This window comes from Tauraco erythrolophus, chromosome 8 (genome assembly GCF_009769465.1).
Source record: "Tauraco erythrolophus isolate bTauEry1 chromosome 8, bTauEry1.pri, whole genome shotgun sequence".
NCBI lineage: Eukaryota > Metazoa > Chordata > Aves > Musophagiformes > Musophagidae > Tauraco > Tauraco erythrolophus.
In genome coordinates this window covers 40,418,180-40,437,327 of record NC_141472.1, presented here as the reverse complement: position 1 = coordinate 40,437,327, position 19,148 = coordinate 40,418,180, and the positions used below count along the sequence as shown (strand labels likewise).

At 37.8% G+C, this 19,148-nt stretch overlaps 1 protein-coding gene across 1 annotated transcript in view; it reads right to left on the bottom strand.

Moving 5' to 3' along the window:
• The window catches only part of ARHGAP15 (Rho GTPase activating protein 15), a 334,864-nt gene that overhangs the window by 105,851 nt on the left and 209,865 nt on the right, over window positions 1–19,148 (bottom strand). The window contains exon 11 of the mRNA XM_086615574.1: window positions 267–344. Within this exon, the coding sequence (XP_086471700.1) occupies window positions 267–344 (78 nt within the window). The remainder of the gene's footprint in view (window positions 1–266; window positions 345–19,148) is intronic.

Here is a 19,148-nt window from a genome sequence, read left to right as displayed (position 1 = left end):
GTATCAATTTCCTCCTTTTTTTTTTTCTTCTTTGTTTGTTTCTCAGCTCCTGTTTAACTACTATTTTCCTCTGCTTACTCTGCTGTTTTCCCTCTCTCCTAGCTGACACTTCCCTCGGCGCAATATCTTTCTACCTTCCCTGTCCTCTCTTTTCCAAAACACGGCTCATCATTCTATGCCACTAATGTATAGCAGATTCTGAAATACTGTCATCTGAGACAGTTAAGTACTAAACAAAACATTACCAGGGTGGAGGAATCACTTACCCTGATTGACAACAAATCGTAACTTCTGTATTGTTGCCAGATTGCCGCTAACTCTGTATATTCCATCAACATCTAGACCTGAAAGAGAAACACATATTTCATTTTAGATCATATAAGTATTTTTCTCTCTACGTCTGTCAGGAAGCCAGAAGCGCCCTAACAAGTATGAAGAAGAGCCGTGTAGTGAACGACTGAAAAATAATCCACCTGACAACAACTGAAGTACCTCCTGCCTGATTAAAACAACGATGAAAAATAAAAGTGGTAGATTAACTTAAGTGAATACAAAACACTCAACTATAATTATCTTGTAATTCTGTCAGCAGAATACGGTTCTGCAAAGGTATCTGAGTGTGATGGGAAAGGAACAGTGAATTAGCCCTCGTGCTTATAGAGAAGGGATGTTTGGGATACACAGGATGCTGTGCCAGCCCTGCTTAACCATGGGGTGTTTATATTAATAGTGCTGGGGATACTTCTCTGTCTGGGGCCTGGGTTTTTCAGCCATGAATTTCTGAGGCTGTGACCTTTCTGAAAATAAAGTGGTGAGATGCTCACTCTGAAATCATGACGTGCAGGAGACTACACGCAACTACCCTTTCTCTACTATATTCTTCATAGTAGATCAGACAAGTTTGAAGATGAAATTAAATATCCCAAATAGCATATGCCCTGGAGTACATTTCTTCATTAATATAGGCCATTCTTTTCAAGGACAACCTGACAGTCTTGTTTCTCCCTGCATATCCACTCAAGGTTTATCTTCTAGGTGAAACTAGATGTCACACTCCCTTTTGTGACATATTATCTCCTACAGCAAGCTCTGCTGATATGACTGTTTAAAATAGCACTTCCAGCCCTGGTTGCATAGCTGTAGCATTTCAAAGCACATGGGAACTGCTCTCCTTTCCCAGGAGAATTAGCTATTGTGCAACAATGACCAAATCTGCATGCTTAAAAATTGAAAACACTAAACTGTACATTGTCATTTCATGTTTAAAACTTGCAAGTACATAGGAAGCTAAGAGAATCTACACAGAACTGGGTTTTTTTCAGGCTACACATCACTTGGAACAGAAGTTTTAATTAGCTTTTGGCAAGCAATTTCAGAGAAAACCTTTCTCTTGGAAAACGCTAATTTGTCAAAACCAAAAATTTTCAGGAAATATTTCCTGACAATGTATCTAGAAGGAATTATTTTTCTGACTTAGGGTGGGGAAAAATGAAAAACTGAAACTATGAGAAGGAGTGAAAATAAGTCCAAAAGCCCAGAAGCCCAGTTGTAACAACACTGAAATAGGAAGGAGCTGAGGTTGAAGTCCTTATTTCAAAGGCCCTTGCAGCATGCCTCGGCAGATGGGTGTCATAGCCAGTGGACTCAACTGCTTGAAGGTATTCCTCACTGATCTTGAAACATTTTAAAAGATTGACTTTTCCTTTTGATGCAGACTGAAATCGAAACAACTGTTTCGTTCGCTGCCTTGTTTTCTCTCTCTACAGAATACAATTCTTATTTTATGTCTATCCTGCTAGGAACATCCAGATTCTCTTTACATTAAATAATCTATTTTTAAAATGAATAATAATTCTGTATTGTAGACTGGTTATCTATGTTTTTTATTAGACAATTTTCTACCCTGCACCTGCGGGTGCCCTGCAACATAATACTGAGAGCAATGATTCATTTCAGGAAGATCCCCTTTGGTTACAGAGGGATAAAGAAGAAGTTTAGTTAAGAGAAATCAAAAGGGATTTGGTAATCAAGAACACTTGGACATTATCCATCTACTGGATATATAACATATGAGCAAATGGAAATTACTAATATGTTTAAGTAATGCAATTCTATCCTAAATCTGCAGAGTTTTACTCAGTTTGAGTAAGGGGAGAGTGAGAGAGCAAGAGTAATTCCCAGCATAGGAATGTGAGACTTTTCTGGTAAAGGATTAAGAATTGCATCATGTAAATAGAAGTCTAAACCAGAAAGTAAAAAGGAAAAATAAAAGAAAGAAACGAACAAACAAAAAGTCCCAAACCAGAATATTAACTTTTGTTTGGATCTAACTCAATTCAGTTCTTAACCTTTTTGGATATATGGAAGTGAAAGCAATACATGCCACTTTGGGTGAAATAGTGATGTCTCATATTAATAGCCTCAATTTGGAACCTGCATAAACTATCCAGATCAAGGGAAAATGACAGGCGATGTTGTAAATTGGTGGATATTACATCTTGCAAAATGATCTGGAGTATACAAGTGCATTATTATTGTTATAAATTTACTTTAGTCCAGAAATGAGGTCTGAATAGCATTTCATTTGGACACGATACAATATGGCAGAGAGAAAAAAAAAAAATCCAAGAATATCAAGCCAATTATAGTGTTCACGTGCCATCAACTTTCTGCTCCAAGAACTTTGAAATTTAAGCCAAACCAAACCAATGTAAATTGGTGGATTTGGACATCCTTTTCGTGACCACATTGTCTTAGCTGGATTGTTAACAACTTATTTTGGAAATCCAATTAGGCTCAAAAGAGAAAGAAAGAGAGAGAGAGAGATGTCTTTATAGTTCTAATATCGCGATTCTATGAACAATTTTCAAAGCAAATTCACTTTTAAGGGCACCTCTATCACGAATAAAAACATCAGTGCACTGCTGTCAGTGTTTCTTCACTGCAGGCTATAAATACTTAGGGAACAAGATGAAACAAAAGCCTTGCAGAGTTTCCTATCTGGTGCTGGCGTTTAAGTATAGCGGTAAAGAGCGTTCCCGAAAAAAAATATTCATTGTAATAAAGTCCAACTGTTGTTCACTATAGGGTGACCTTCTTGTGCTTTGGAGTGGGGTTCATCAGGAAAGAATCACTGGATTTTGCCCTAGAGGAGAACAAATGTGTTATTTGCTTTATATCCCAATCTCCAACTTTGTTTCTGTTTGTTTTAATGAGGAACCTAAGAACAGGATGAACTCAAATAGAAATGACAGCCAAAAGTATGATAAAGACTTCAGTATTTCCACTTTAAATTTTATAAAGGTATAAGAAATGTAGGAAAACGACTTATTCAATAATACATCAGTTTAGCTGCCAAACTATAGGCAAATTTTAACTATTTTCATTAAAAAAATCATACAGGTTCTTCTGCTGAGAAAGTTAAAAGGCAACTGAACTCAAGCTTGGTTGAGATTCACAAAAAAATAAAAAACATTATATGCAATCTGCGTAACTGCACAGAAGATTTTAGAAGAACATTTACTTAAGAACACTTTTGCACTCTTACTTCTAGCCAAAATAGAAATAACCATGAATGCACGTCAGTGCCATCTCCAGTGGCAGTTTGAGCTGGAACAAGGTAGTACAGAGAAACATTAAAAACACAGGAAAAAAATTAGAGGTTAGGTGATACATTTATCTAAACACACAATTTAAAATATCAGACTCTGATATTGGTGGAAGTAGTTCTGATGCTTTATGAACTTCCTTGAATGACACGTTCTCATTAGTATCTTGCTGTTGCATAGAACACATCCCTCTCCCAAATCACATTGCATTCTGCCTAAGCTTAATCTATATTTGACAATATCTTCAAATTTAATTTGACAATATCTTCAAATGGAATATAAAAGGAAATTTTCTATGTGTGGAGGGAAGGGGGTGGTGGTGTGGTATGCAGAAATTTCTCTCTCCGCTTTTTAACAAGATTCAGAATTTGAAACATGCCATGTTAAATGGTACTAGGTAACTTCCTGCATAGAAACCCATGAAAGTTTCACAATTAATGTATCCTGAAATAGGTGTGGTCCCCAGGCCTGGTAGGAGTTTTGTAAAAGAAACCATCACGCTGGATTCAACAACAAAGTGAAGTACAAACTTGAAGAAAGGCATTCTTTAGTTAGTCCTTTCATTTAAAATCAGTTATGTTCAGGGCAAAAATATTGTATTTCAAAGGAGCCTATTATGCCTTCCCATAAACAGAAAGATCATACGTTTTAAAACTAAAGTATCATTATGTAATCAAGCTGTTGTATTATAAACTATTTTGTGGGCTCAGATGCCCAGGGCTATCTTTACAAATATTTAAGAGGTCATTATCAGGGTATGTTCTCCCTAAAACTATAATTCTTTCCTCCTGTTTTCATGTGTATCTTACCATAAATATCTGATATATAAACAAGTTTTTGAAAGTTTACTAAGGGCACAAAAGTGAGGCACAAGGTCATTTAAAGAAGCAGAAATGGGTGAATGCAGCAGATATCCCAAAGGCAAGACAGTGTGTCTGATGATAAAAACACCACAAAACAATGTGCAACAAAAATAAATTTTCCAAAAAGGATCAATATTTCTATGCCAGTAGAAGGAAAATCATGAAGTGTAGCAAAGAATAAAAGTGCCACATTAAAATTTGACATTAAAAGTACTGTATCTGGACAGAGTTAGAAAACATACCTGGAGTTCCAGTTGAATGTGGGACTAAAAAAAAAAGGTTTTGTCTTAAGCCATGGAAATCAGAGGTGAAAATTATGAGAACAATGAAACAAAGTTGAGTTACACCACAGAGAGAAAATGAACATGGAGGCATTAGCAGCAAACAAGGGAGATGTGGCTGTAAAACCTGTGGTGTAGAGGTGGTGTGAGTGGAAGATAATTGAACCAGCAAACGTGCTACGCAGCTTGATCAGCTGGAGATAAAATGAGCGCTAGCTTCTTTGGAACGTAAGACTATCTGCACTCAGCATGGTTTTCAGCATTGCTGACATCTCTATCCTGCCTTTGGTGTGGCATTTGGCGGGGTTAGGCATGCCCTAAATCTCCCAGAGTGGGGCTGGAGGATGACACTGGGATTTGCTTTACTCTGCTGGAAAAAAAAAACTTTTCTTTTGATCATCAGAATTACTCACGTCTTGTATTCCTCCCATCAAAGGATTACATTTGTGAAACTGAAAACAACGTCCCAGCTAACATTTGATATGGAAACAGGTCCCATCCCTAGTGCTGAGAAGGTAGTCGGCTACGATGGAATTGGGTGCCATACAAATATCATGTTAGATAGTTCTCCCAGACAGACAAGGATAAAGAAACCTAGGAGATCGAACAGCAGGTGATACTGGAAGTCAATCTGAAGGACAAAGAGATAATCACTGTTGTAAAAAAATCAGTTCTCACTTATCAGTGCTCATGATATACATGTGTCTCTCATTTGCAAATGAAATATAGAGGAACACTTGGAAATGACTAAGGCTGGGAAGAGTGGCAGAAGAGTTACTCTGATACTGTAAAAGCAGTAAGAGGGATGTGCTTGGAGACTGGCTAGACTGACCTCAGTCCCAGACAGTCTACTTAAATAATTAATTTAGGACTCTATGAACAAATAATTCATAGCAAAACATCATTAATCCCAACCAGCATGGTTTCATGGAAATAAGGGCCCTGTCTAGCAAACTTGTTGCATTTTTTGATAGGATTGGATTTTTGACAGGTCTGGCTGATAAAGGCAATGGTGTTGAAATAGTATGTTTGGCTTTCCATGAGGCTTTTGACTTAGTACCACATGACATTTTGATTAAAGCACTTGCATTTTATGGAATTAACAGGGCATATATTACATGGATTAAAAACTGGCTCAATGACAGACCTCAAAATGCAGTAGTTAATGGAGATATCAGTTAACAAGGTCATAACTGGCAGAGCTCTCAACAGTGGAGCTCCCAGTCCAGTGCCATCTAATACCTTTATCAGAGATGTGGACAATGACAAAAAAAAAAAAAAATCTCTGTTGGCAAAGCAAGCAGATGACAAAAAGATCAGGAAGATCTTAAATAATGAGGAGGACAGGTGAAGTTACAGAAGGTCTGAATTGTCACCTTAAATGGACACAGTCTGGTAAATAAGTTTTCACATGGAGAAACACGGAGTAAATCCAACACTCTGGATGCAGGTTACAAAGGACTTGAGGGTTATTCTAGGCAATTAGTTGAACATGATCTCCCAGTTCAGTGCTATAGCAAAGAGCACTAACATGATCCCTTGAATCGTAGAAGGAGGAGATGATCCCTTGAATCGTAGAAGGAGGAGTATCAAAGAGAAACAGGGAAGAGATTACACCTCTTCATGCACTACAAATAGGATCGCCAGTAGAGCACTGTACTTGATAATGAAGACAATCAAATGAAATATAAAATATATGGTTCGTTGTTTCATATTAAAGAGAGGATGGAGAGATGTCCTCGCCATCGGTATTTTTCACAGAATTTGCAGGCACTGGACTCATGACCAGCACTGCCCAGCTGCAGGACCTGTGACAGACAAGCCAGAATTCAAGGTAGCATGAATGAGATTTTCTTTATTCTGTGATTAGTAGAAATCCAACACTGCATCAGAATTTAGTAAGGACAGAGATAGCGGGGGAAAAAAAGGAGAGGAGAAAATGTACTAGCTCTTAACAAGCTAAGAAATGACTCTATAGGAGGTGTCTGACATGAGGTTTGGTGAATCTCTTTAGGAAATTAGCTAACAAGAAATAATTCTATGTTTGACTGCCATAATATCAAGAAGATGAGGGGCATTCCTACATAAAAAGAGAATCTCATTTTTTCTTGCGGTAATAACTTCAAGATGCAATGAAAGGAGAAATCTTGACTAAGATCTTATTGTTTTCAAGACCCTGTAGAAGCTGTTTAATGGAAGCAATTACAACACTGAATATGAGCATTACATACTGAGAATAAGTAACAAGTGAATATGATGCATGATATACTTTATTCTGTTTCATAGCCCTTGATGGTAGAATTTCCACTTAGATATTTATATACAAATAAATAAGGGTAGTGACAGTACAAAGTGCAATTTAAACCAGCACACGGTTCACTGCTATGTAGGGCTGCTGCTTTACGCCTAAATCAAGTTTGCTATGCCTTCCTCTTCTTCTCTATTGTGTTGCACTGTCTTTGACATTCAAGAAGTTTATGGTTTAAAAGCCCCAGGAACAACAAGACTTACTCTGAAGGCTCCCTGTAACAAGAAACAAAACTCAGCTTTGAAGCTGTTTGTTTTGAATGAGACCATCGAACATGCAGCCTGTTCGCTGTAATTTTGCTCTTCCCTCCAATATATACTTTTGCCATTCTGATAGTCCCACTTCTTGCAGCTAAACGAAGTGACCTCATTGCTTTCCGCTGTATTTTCTTTTAAACATTGGCTGGGATGATTGAGATTCAGGAATGTGGGAAAATGGATTCCCAAGCCACGTCCATCCCCTTTAATTCTGAGCTGTAATTTTTGGCTTGGCTTGAATCACAGTCATCACATTTCAGTCTGAATCTCTCTGTAAAGTGATCTTTCTTAAACATTTCTTTCACTCATCATGGGATCAGAAACAAAGCCATTCTAGTCTTTCAGCGAAACACTTACAAACGTCTTTTTACAGCAACTCACAAGAGCTGAATTTCCTTTAAAAATGTTTGAAAAAGAGGAGGTTTTCATTGCCTGATTGTCCTCTTTGTGAATCTTGTCATCTGTATGCCATGAGCTACAGCTATTTTAATCTGTTTTTGTTTGCAATCCATTTGGTGTCCGCCCAAGAAAATGCAGGTGATTCTAATTAACTTACTGCTGAAGATGTGGAAAAATCTCAATTGTGCTACAGAAAATTATACACTTAAAACCTTCCCTCTATTATTTATAACGGCTTATTAATGAAAATGATTACATGAATACATTTGCCACCTGATTCATCTTTGTTCACTTTTTAAATCAACAAGGTTTATGCTAAAGGGGTAAAATCCCTGCCGAATACAGACCTCAAGTACACACATCATCTCGCCAGTTTAAATGGAAAGGCAGTTTAAAAGGAAATAATATTGTCTTACTTTATGCAACACTGTATAATATCTGAAATTACCAAATGTTTGGAAATAGCCATTCTCTGTAACACATTAGTATTTAATTTTGTGAATGTTTCTTTCTTTTTTGTTTTCTTGTTGGTTTTCTCTTTCAGTACCTCCTTTACCACCCCTGTTTGCTCTCATTTGCTGCAGTTACTTCTTCTCATGGATGGGTCAGTAGGTCTGTTCTGGCCAACGCTTAATTTGCCTGAAATGAAAAAGGATTTCTGTGGTTCTCTGCTGCTTTATCAAGTATACTTTTTTCCCTGCTTGACCAAAAGGTCTTTCAGGACCTGAACAGTCCTTCGCCAGTAACTCTCTTGGGATAGAATCAGCTTCATGTCCCCAGAGATGCAGTGTCCAATTCTTACCCGTCTGGCATCACGGCCGTGTGACACTATGGTGGCTGCCAGAAGAGAATTTCAGATTGGGAGATTTGAGTCATTTGTAGGAAAATCAATAAACGTTAAATACTAGCACTGAGTATTTTCTGCTAGGTGCAGCTACCCACAGGCAGTTTACCACCTTCCACCAGTTAATGTTTCTATTATTCTGTGCCATGCAATATAAGCTGCGATGGTCTGATTTGAATGCGATGGCAATGTGGATAATGCAGTTTATTTTTGGGATGACGAAAGTCTGAATAAAGGTTATCATTTTAGGAGAAGCTGACGATGGAAAAACTCACCCACTGCGTGACATGATCAGAACAGCTGGGGATGTAATGTGGAGGGTGGGGGAGAAGAGAGCCAAGGTATTTTGTATGTTCAAGAAATATATACAACATTGCCATTTCTTATATCCCAGCTGTGCCTGTTAACTTCTGGAAACATGTAGAGCTCAGCAATAAAGCATACTTGACTGATATTTACTGCAACGTGCATTATAAGACATTTTCTGTCACACGTTACGTTCCGAAAGAGTTAAGTAACATGAAAAATACGGGCTCAAGATTATATCTGTCATGGATGAAAATACTACATTTATGCCTCATTGTAATCCATTCATCGGTTTATGGACCCCGAGCCCTCCAGGGAGTGTCACAACTCCACATGATACTGCTGAGAGCTGTATTTTGCTTTCGGATTTCTGATTTAGCTGAAAGAAGTTTAAAAACACATGTAGCCTGACAACTCCCTATTGGCTATACCACTGAGGAGGGTCAAGAGCATAAACTATTCCAGCAAAAGCCAGCTGTAACTTATGCTCACTAAACTGGCTGAAGATCTGCCTGTTACAGACAGTAGCATAGGAGAAATTTATGCATTTTGCTAAATCCTCCCACTTTGGTTAAACTGTGCTTCATTTGGGGATCCATCATCACCACCAGCGTGTCTGTGTTTTTTTGAGCAACATCAGAACACTAAGGGAAACGGCACTTTGGGGGGTCTAACTCTCCTCTTAGGACTATATAGGACTTTCAGTCAGGTCCAACATCAGTAGGAACTGTGGTTAAAAGCTACGGGATGGATACAATTCTCCAAACACCCCCTGCTCCCAATGCTGATTTTAAAGAGAATTTAGTGCGCAGTAGGGACAAATCTTTTCCTGTCTTTCCCAATAGTGAGAGATTAAATTAGACCTCAGTAATGTCACCTCCCCATCCTGACTAGTACTGCTGCTTATTGGACTTTTGATGGTTGGAAACGGAAGAACTGTACATTTGGGCACACATAATCTTCAGCCAAAATGGGTAAGGAGTTTGCATTTTCTGGACTGTAGTACCTTTGCTTGGCAAAGAGATATATGTTTTTTAAATAATAGTGAGCGGGGTAGGAAATTTAAGATGGAACAGGGATATTTTGGACGGAAATTGAAAATCACAGGACAATTTCTTCCATCGTTCCTTGGATTTTTAGAGGTAGTTGAGGAGTCCAGATAGGCCCAATACTCTTCTCTATAACAGATCCATTTTTTCCTTGACAGCCTGAAGCTATACTCTGTTCAAGTTTAGATGTCTCAAGGTTATCTGTCTTGTCTTCAGGAACGGGTCCTACTTAACCCTTTGTGGGCACTTCCTACAGCTGCTGCGCGTCGCTGGGGAGTGGACGCGGACACGGAGTTTAACATCTATAGTTCAACAACGGTTGAAGAAATATCACAGAGGCACTTGACAGTACTTGTTTCCTTGCATAACACAGAAGGCTGGATCTGTTTCTTACAGCTAGAATTCAGACGAGCTCGGTTCTGGATTTCTAACAGAAGGAATGTGCAGAACCCTGCTCTAAAAATGGAGTTTGGGCTCTCATGTGCCGTTGATAACGGTCTGTGCTTATTCGTATTGTATTGTAGGCATCTATCTTTGTGTTTGCTTTTTATCTTTAAGTGGGAGAAAACATTTGAAAATTAGATTCTGCAGTCTAAGGCACACTATCAGACACCTTTGGGTGTTAGAGTCCATGCCTGTGTGGAAAACTCAGAGGCTCTCTTGGAAGATAAGTGTACATATGGCTCTCTAACACCAACTTACTGAATTCTTAGCATTGCATATCTGTTTTACACATAAATGTGATAATATAAAGGTGCATGTGTATATGCATATATGTAGATCACTTTTAATTTAATAACATCTTTCCCAGTGTACATTGCACACATTTAAAGAAACAATAAGAATTAAAATTAAGGGATTCCGCCAAATGCTTTTACACCTTCTTTTGTGTGACAAACCTTAAGTATAATGAGTGAGTAAAATTTTCCTGGTTTTGCAAAAGTCGTATTTAGTCTTATGAAACAGTGATATTAAGCACTATTATGTGGAAAAGTGGAAACAATAATTTTAATATGACAAGCCTATCACACTTAGATATTTTTTCCAATTTTTTTCCCCTATCTTAGTTGTGGGACTCTGCAGTTACAGATATTATTTTTCCTGTCATTCCCACTATATTTCATTTCCCCAAACAGGTTCGGGTGACTTAAAAGACTTTTTTTCTGCCTCCATTTAATTTGGGCAAAATCTGAACCATCACAAAAGCAACATTTGGCAAGAAACGTAGTCAAGATATTTACAGAAACCATAAAAATCCTGAACTGGGTTACATACAAAGAGTGATAAGTACCAAAACTTAAGAGGCTAGAGCATACTTCATTACTTTGACAGAAGCAACCTCATAGTTTTCATTTTATGGTCTGGCATGCATACGATGGTATACTGCATTAAAATAGCACAAAACTCATGTATGAATTGCTCAGGAACTCCTTAAAAGAGGTTGTTTAAGTATAGTCTGAAATGGAACAAATTGCTTTCTACTTCGAAATATGCAAAAAAATAAATCACATCAAAATTCAAATAATATAACTGAAACATAACCGAGACACGCAAGAAATGAAAAAAAAAAAACAAAACTGGTTTCTGAGAAGAAAAAAACCTAGTTGCTGGCAATAAAATGGAGTTGATATCTGTTAGCTGAATTTTGGGTGAAGTAAATGCATAAATATCAGTATCATTTGATATTTTTTCATGCAAGACAAATATTTTAAACTTTGAAGCTACAGGAAGAATTCTGATTTGGATCATCCTTGTACCTTAATGCTGACTGTTACATGGAATGATGTAAGGAAGGCGGAAATCCAATCTCATCGCTTTTACTAGGGTTTACACAGACCTTTTGGCATTTCTGAAGGCTTGGAAAGAAGCAGTTCGTATACAGTGTTTTCCATATCTAATTTCCTTTTTTGGTGAAAATTCCAGTAATTGTTAATGACATTTACTATAGAGGCATCCAAGACAGTTGCAAAGTTTCTAAGACAAACTCTTACTGTAAGCCACGCTCTTTGTGTTCTTAACATATGACATATCAGAATACAAGAAATACAACTGGAATAGAGATAATAAAAGAAATAATTGTGAACAATTTCTAGTATACAAACTCAGATACTTTTCAAACATCAGTATATCTTGACGGGTTGCAAAGTATCTAAAAAGATTGTGTCTTTGCTCAGTGATGGTAGAAGTGCTCCTGTACAAAAGCTCCATCACTGGATCAATGCTATTTATGACCAGAGAGTAGCCGCTGCTGTGAGGATAGTCCTGCAGGTCACAGATTAAGACATTAAATAATGCAACTTGTGAGGTCCTCTGTTTCAGTGGTAAAGTAGGAAGACCTGAAAGTCTAAAGAGCACCCTTCCAGCATCTTCCACCTTCCTGTTTGGATTCAAGACTGGCTTACAGTTAGCTGAGCTGGAGAATTTGCATGACTTTGTTTTCAATGGTTAGAGTAGATGCTCAGCTTGTTTAAAAGTTTATAGGCTAAGTGAAAGCAGTTTTCATGAGAAGAGGATGTATCTTATCTTTCTGCTAAGGTTTATTAAAAATATGTAACACCTGATAATTTAACACCGAGTGAACGGCTGCTAAATCTCCCCCTCTCTCTGCCTCTCTGTCTCACACACACACACATCTACACACAAACAGAGGAATGCTTCTCAACTGCCAAACTATGTGCCAAGATTTTGTTCACTTTAATCTCAATCATATGAGTTAGGGAAGCATGAAACAAAGTTTCTACCAAGTATGCTGACAGATTTTTAGTTCTAGTGGCTCCACAGGGCATCACTACAAGTACACTAAGAAACTTTTCTTATTAAAGATTTCTGAGCTTATCCGTTTTCCATTTAAGTCAACATGAGCAATATCACCATAAAGAACTCAACACTTGCTAACTGATACCATACACTCATCGAAATTATTTCATTTCTAAGTAAACAAAAAGTTGTGGTACCTCCAACACCATTGTGTGGTTACTGCTGGCACAGGAAAGCCATTTGGTGGCAGCTACTTTGGTGTGTTATGTCACGTAACACCATGTCAGTTCAGGACTGACAAATCTAAACATATGGTTTGGAATACTGGGGGAAATTTTTCTTGGGAAGATGGGGGGAAGAGGCATGGAATAGCCTCTTTCTGTCTTTTGAGGATGTTCTTGTTTTCTGAGTGAAGACATCCCAGAGAAGACCCATCACCTCACCCTTGGTTTGGAGGATGGAAGAACCTCAGTATTACTTGTAAATATCCCATGATCTGTGCAAGTGAACAAGTTCTTGTTCTTTGTTTTTAAATGCTGAGACACAATCTGGATATTAACATTTCTGGTCCAAATATATAAAGCTTAAGGCCCTGATCCAACAAAACATTAGTATTTCCTTAACTGTAAGGAAATTTTGACCACAAAATTGATCTATTGAGGTCCTTAAAGGAAAGTCTCCGCCTGTTTTGATGGACGGAGGCTGGTATCAGAAAAGCGGGAATTATGGAATGAAATAACCTACATCCATTACTAAGTAGAGTAAACGTGAGAACGTAGTTTCTAACAGCAGTATCTATTTCCTGAGAATTTCAATTATTTGAAATGTATTATCTCTGACGCCAAAAAAGAAGGTGCACGAAGGAATCCTGAGAGCTGGAGGAGGATGGCTGGAGCTGCTCAGGATCCAAGTGATACGGTTCTGTTGCGTTACGAAACAAACTGCCCACATTTTGCTCTCATTTACATATATGTCATTCCTCCCAAACCAGGCAGCATTGTTTGTCTGCGTGAAGACAAAAAGAAGTTGGTTTGCTATATAATTACATCCATGATCCGTGAGGATCCTGATTATAATAAAACAATCTGCTAAGCGAATATACAACTGGAGATCTTTAAAAGACTTGCTAATTCCTTGGGGGTTTATCATGCAGTAGCCAATTTAGGGACAATTCAGTTACGAGATTGCTAATAATATCGGTTTCATAAATTCAGGGGAGTAAAATGAGCTAAAAAATCTTCTCTTAAAGAAGTGAAAGCCTTAACATCAAGCCTCCTTTTTAAGCTGCCCTCTCGCTTTGCCCTCTGCCTTGCTCCTGAAGCTTTCTGTTGGTACAATTTCTCTCACTTAGGTATCAATCCCATTAGACTGCTATATTATATGGTTAAAACATTGATGTAACACAAGCTGCTGCAGCAAATAATTGAAGTAATAAAATACAACTGCAGTTATTTGCTCTCTTGAATTGCAGGCAGAAGAAAGGAGACAGGCTTTTTTTAAATTGACCCCATAGTGTTGCATACAGACAGCAAAACTTTTTTTTTATGTGTTTTCTTTTATTGCTGTAAAACATTTTGGAAAAAAATATAGTGCAGTTGTAGTAATTTTTTTTTCTTCCACAGGAAAAGCAATTAGTCTACTTTGTGGAATTATGCCCTTGTAATTTTATTTAAAAATTATAACTTTATTTTTAAGCAACAGGGATGTTGAAAGAATCTGAAACTACAACTACCTCTTTCTTCCCCCTCCTAAGGGAACTTAATGGACTTAACTTTTTTTTGTTTGTTTGTTTGTTTTGGTGAACATCTCTAGGCCAAGACTCATTTTGTCAAGTGTCAGCCCAAAGTGCTCTATTAATGGCTGAACTGTACAGTCTGACTAAACGGGGTTAGCAGTGGAAATACTGCCAGCTCCTTGTCTGTGATGGCATGTGTGCTGTACCAGGGCATAGTGCCTCACATCCTCAGTTGATTCAGGAGGAACAGAGAGGATTTTTTTGTCTATCTTTTCATCTTTTTCATGGCTAGGAGGTGGATACTCGCATGCGTGAACTTCCCTGAATCTGACTCTGACCAGGGGGTATGTCAAGACCTTCATTTTCTCTTTGGCACAGAGTAAGCACCAGAGACAGTCAGCTGGCTTTAAATTTCTCTAGACTTTTTGTTTCAGCGTGTACAAATGTCAACTGCTTGATTTACAAAGTATATTAACATCATTTTAATATCTAGAAAATGTTGTTTGATTCTTTTTTATTTCATAGGTTAAGTGGTTTATTTTATTTATTAAGCCTATTGAAAAAGATTTTATGGAAAATTCTGAAGACAAAATACCCTCTTTCCTTCTGCATGTTCGCTTATAGATATATTATACAATGCTAGAAAAAGGCAAAAGGCCAAACTCATCTCTGGTGTAATTCCAGTAAAAGCAATAAAATTACACAAGGCATGAATTTGGCCCAGGCATTGTAAATGTTACTCTGGTGCACACTGAGTGTCTGCTTGTTGTTACTGGCAAAGCTTAAAATATGAATCCTCCTTTTTTTTTTCACAGAAATGGATGCATCTCTCTGGAACAGATTGATCAATGAAGCAGGTATCAGGTAACTATGACAAAGATGGCAACTGGTTCAAATATCTGCATTTTTTATGTTTTTTTCTTCCTCTAACTAACTCACTATCTCTGCTTTCAAATTTTTTAAATGCACATTTATTCTCTCTTTTGTGCCTTGTCATTGCATGGGGTTTTTTTCCCTTTTTTTTTTTTTTCTGCTGTTGTCTCCTTTTCTCTAATTTGTCTTCTATGCCCTTCCGTGATGTTTCCTGTTGACACTTCTTGATATTTTTTCTAACTCAGAATGTGGCTTTCTAGCAGACACAGAGGCCCCAGAGTGAATACCCTTCAGAGCCAATTCTGACTTGGACCTTGCACAACACTATTAACTGGCTCTTACTCTAAGGAAGGTGGCTATAGCGGGATTGCCTGAGCCTGAAGACAGAAATGGTTGAGGAAAGCTTGCCAATATGTTTGCACTAAATTCAACCACTCTTAATTTCTACTTAAAAGAAAAATTTTTTTAAAAAAAAAGAAGTCCAAAACATTCTAAATCACAAACTTTCAAGAGCTTTTCTGAGAATTTTGTTGTGTTTTATTGCGTTCATCTGTACGTTTCAGTTTATGCTTGTTGGCCACTTTAAAGTAAGCATAGTTCAATGCCCTCAGAAACAGTTTTCTTCAGCCCACTAAAATTCCCTGGAAAAAGGCTTTATCTGCTGAACTGCTGGATATTTGTGTGCATGTGTAATTTTTTTTCGTATCAGTTTGTTTGTTTCTTTGTTTTTGGTCTTTTTTTTTTTTTTTTTTTTTTTTTACATTCGGTGCATATAAAAGTTGGGAGCAGAAGCCTCCTTGGAACCAGATAGAATCATAAAAGACTTCAGGAATCTCATCACAAGCTAAACAGTACAAATTGCACATTCTTCATGGAAGTATTAGCTTTTAGTGCGTGCCTGGATCCAAGCATAATAGATTATCCCAAAGTGGGAAAGAATGAACAGTACAAAATTAGCAGAACTGGGAGCTCAGATCATTTGGTGGAGCAATATGATCTCTGTACTTTCAGGGTACTGAATTCTAAAGCCACTGGAAACAGTATGTAAAACTATATCAGAGTAAGCAGGGAAGCATGTGCAGGCCTGGGAGAAGGAACAAAATGTCTGGAAAATACCTTTTGAGAGGAAAATAAGTCCTGAAAATCAGTGAATGAGCTCGTAGGAAGCAAACTGCTGTTGGTGAACAAGTTCTTGCTCTGAGGATAGAAACATTCTAAAAGATACGACAGAGCAAAACCACAGATAAAATGCATTTCAGTGGCTGTTCTGGGGCCAAGTGCTGTTGGAGAATAATCCTGCACTCAGACAGAAATATAAAACTGCACAGGATAGGTTGGTCTCCTGAGGTTTCCCATCTTCTCAAGGAAACCTTGCCAGAACCAATCCTTCATGCCACCGGCTGATGGTTTTGGTCTAACGGTGCTGGGAAGTAGCCCAGGAACACTGTACGTTTAATGGAAGCTCAAAAACGGTGGTGAACATACCCTGGCAAAACTACCCTGTACTTTCCAACTGCCTTCTTCAGGTCCTCAGGAATGGGGCTGGAGTCTTTTTGAGAACCAAATTCATAAAAAATATTGCTTAAGCTAAATACACCCTGGAGGAGCGAGTCGCTGAACACATATCTAATGAGATGGAGTATGACGATGCATATAGGGATATGAGCTGCCAGAGGTTGCATATAGTGGCTATGAATCCATGCCTCATGTCTTCTGCCGTCCTCACTGTGCTCCTGTAATCAGCTAACTACATCATACCAAAGGCAGCGATCCCAGCATGGGAGTCATTGGCTTTAGGATGAGTTTGGGATTTTTTTCTTTTTTAAATTCTTCTGCAGCGTTTTCTTCCATTAGAAAATGAGATAGCGTTAGGCTGTTTTAAAAACACATTTTTTCCCAGCTATATAAATATATTCACAATACTTTATATTTTTAAAACTCATTTCCTCTTTGCTTAACTCCTGGAGATAAGTGAACTCTCCTCTATGTAAACTTCCTACCAGAATACTGACTACCTTTTAAGCAGTATATGATTTAGAAGGTAATGAAATATCACTTTCTTTTTCTTTTTTTTTTTCATAAATAGGTTTTAAAGTGCTTTTAGCTGCACTTTAGCTTTTAGATTAAGAGATAAAACTGATGAAAGGGACACAACCTTCTGTCACAGGGCAGCATGGCATTTGGGAGGTGAGGTAGTTTAAAATACCATTTTTATCTTCATTTCTCTTCATCCGGATGACTGTATTTCTTTACTACATCCCATAAGGTACTTTATCTTTGCCCATAAAGACATTTTCTTCTTTAAACACTGAATGTTCTGCGGTGTGATACTCTGTGTGTGTGCATTTCTGCAGTGATACTATGGTTAATCAAAGCACAGCTATGGGCATTAAAGCCAAACTGAAGCTTGATTTTAGGTGCTTTGGGGTGTCGAACTTTGGGCACCTTTGAGAAATCTGATTTTCAGAGAGCAAGCACTTAAAGTTTCTTTCAAAACTATGTCTTATTAAAATTGCACACCCAGCCTTTGAGCGCCTAATGGTCACTTCTGAAGTCTCGTTAGCGTACCCGGTCCTACCCCAGCACGTCAGCCCCCCAAAACCAAGACCCTCTATGCTCAGGGATTTTTTGTCGCTGCTGTTTTTTAACATGATTTGTTCACTGGGGCTCGGAGCAACGAAACCCAGTAAATAATACATTGGACAAACAGAGATGATAACAAAAGGAAATAGTTAAGGTACTATAATAATTTTAGCCATTCTTTTTTCAGGTCACTATAATCTGCCCAAAGATAACTAATTGTTCAAAGTAAACATTCCACTCCGACCACAAAAGGAATCCATTACACAAACATATAATTCACAGTCATTTTTAGTGGGTTGTAAACAGTTTGGAATGAGCATAAAATGGGACAAAAATCAAAGTGAGCATTTAGAAATGAAAAAGTGTTTGCTACAAAAGGTCAGTCCCTTTACTTGGCAAACTATGTAGAAAAGCCTGGGAAAATGTTGAACACACAAGCAGTAAGGGAATTTTAAAGCCAACAACCTCCCTGTTTCTTTAAACAGACATCGGAACCTATAACTGGATCCTGTCAAACAAACGACAGCAAAAAAACATAACAGCTGCTAAGAAGTAAAGTTGAAAGATAAAGTTTTCTAAGCTAAGAACCTTCTCAGAAGTGGACTAAAGGTCTTTCTTAAATCTTTAAGGAAGGTTATGGATCCCAGGGTGGCTTTTAGGCATTGAATCAAATATGTAATTTTGTGTATCATTCCTGTCAGAGCATCCTGTGCTCCAAGAAAAGCAACAGAAAACAATGTCTGCAATATCCAGTTTAGGATGGAAACGGTACCTGTAATCATCAGCTTTGCTGCCTGCAGTGTCATTTTTCAAGTCATTTAGGCTGATTTGAGAACACTCACTCGGATTTGGGAATGGAGGGAGAAAATGAAGGACATTTCAAAAGAGGGATGAAAGTTAAATTATATTTCCCTGGAGCATTAGTACCGTATTACTTTACAGAACCTGAACTCCACTGGATACCCTCGATAGGTTTAGGATACTGACTGCTCGGGGTGTTCATTTACTCTGTCATTAGGCACACAGATAAATTATCATCCCTGGAAAAGAGTTTAGAATCAGACTGTTTTCACACGATAAAACATCATTATGAGAAGCACTGGATGGCATTTGGTTTAGGTACAATGCACACTGATATTTTTAATTTTTTTTATGCGTTCTACTCATGCCTTTCACATATTTAAAAAAAAAAAAAAGCAAAAAACCAGCCAGGACTTTTAAAGGGTCGTGGATAACAAAATAAATAGGCGACTCAAGAAATGACTGGAAATAATATCTGGCCTAG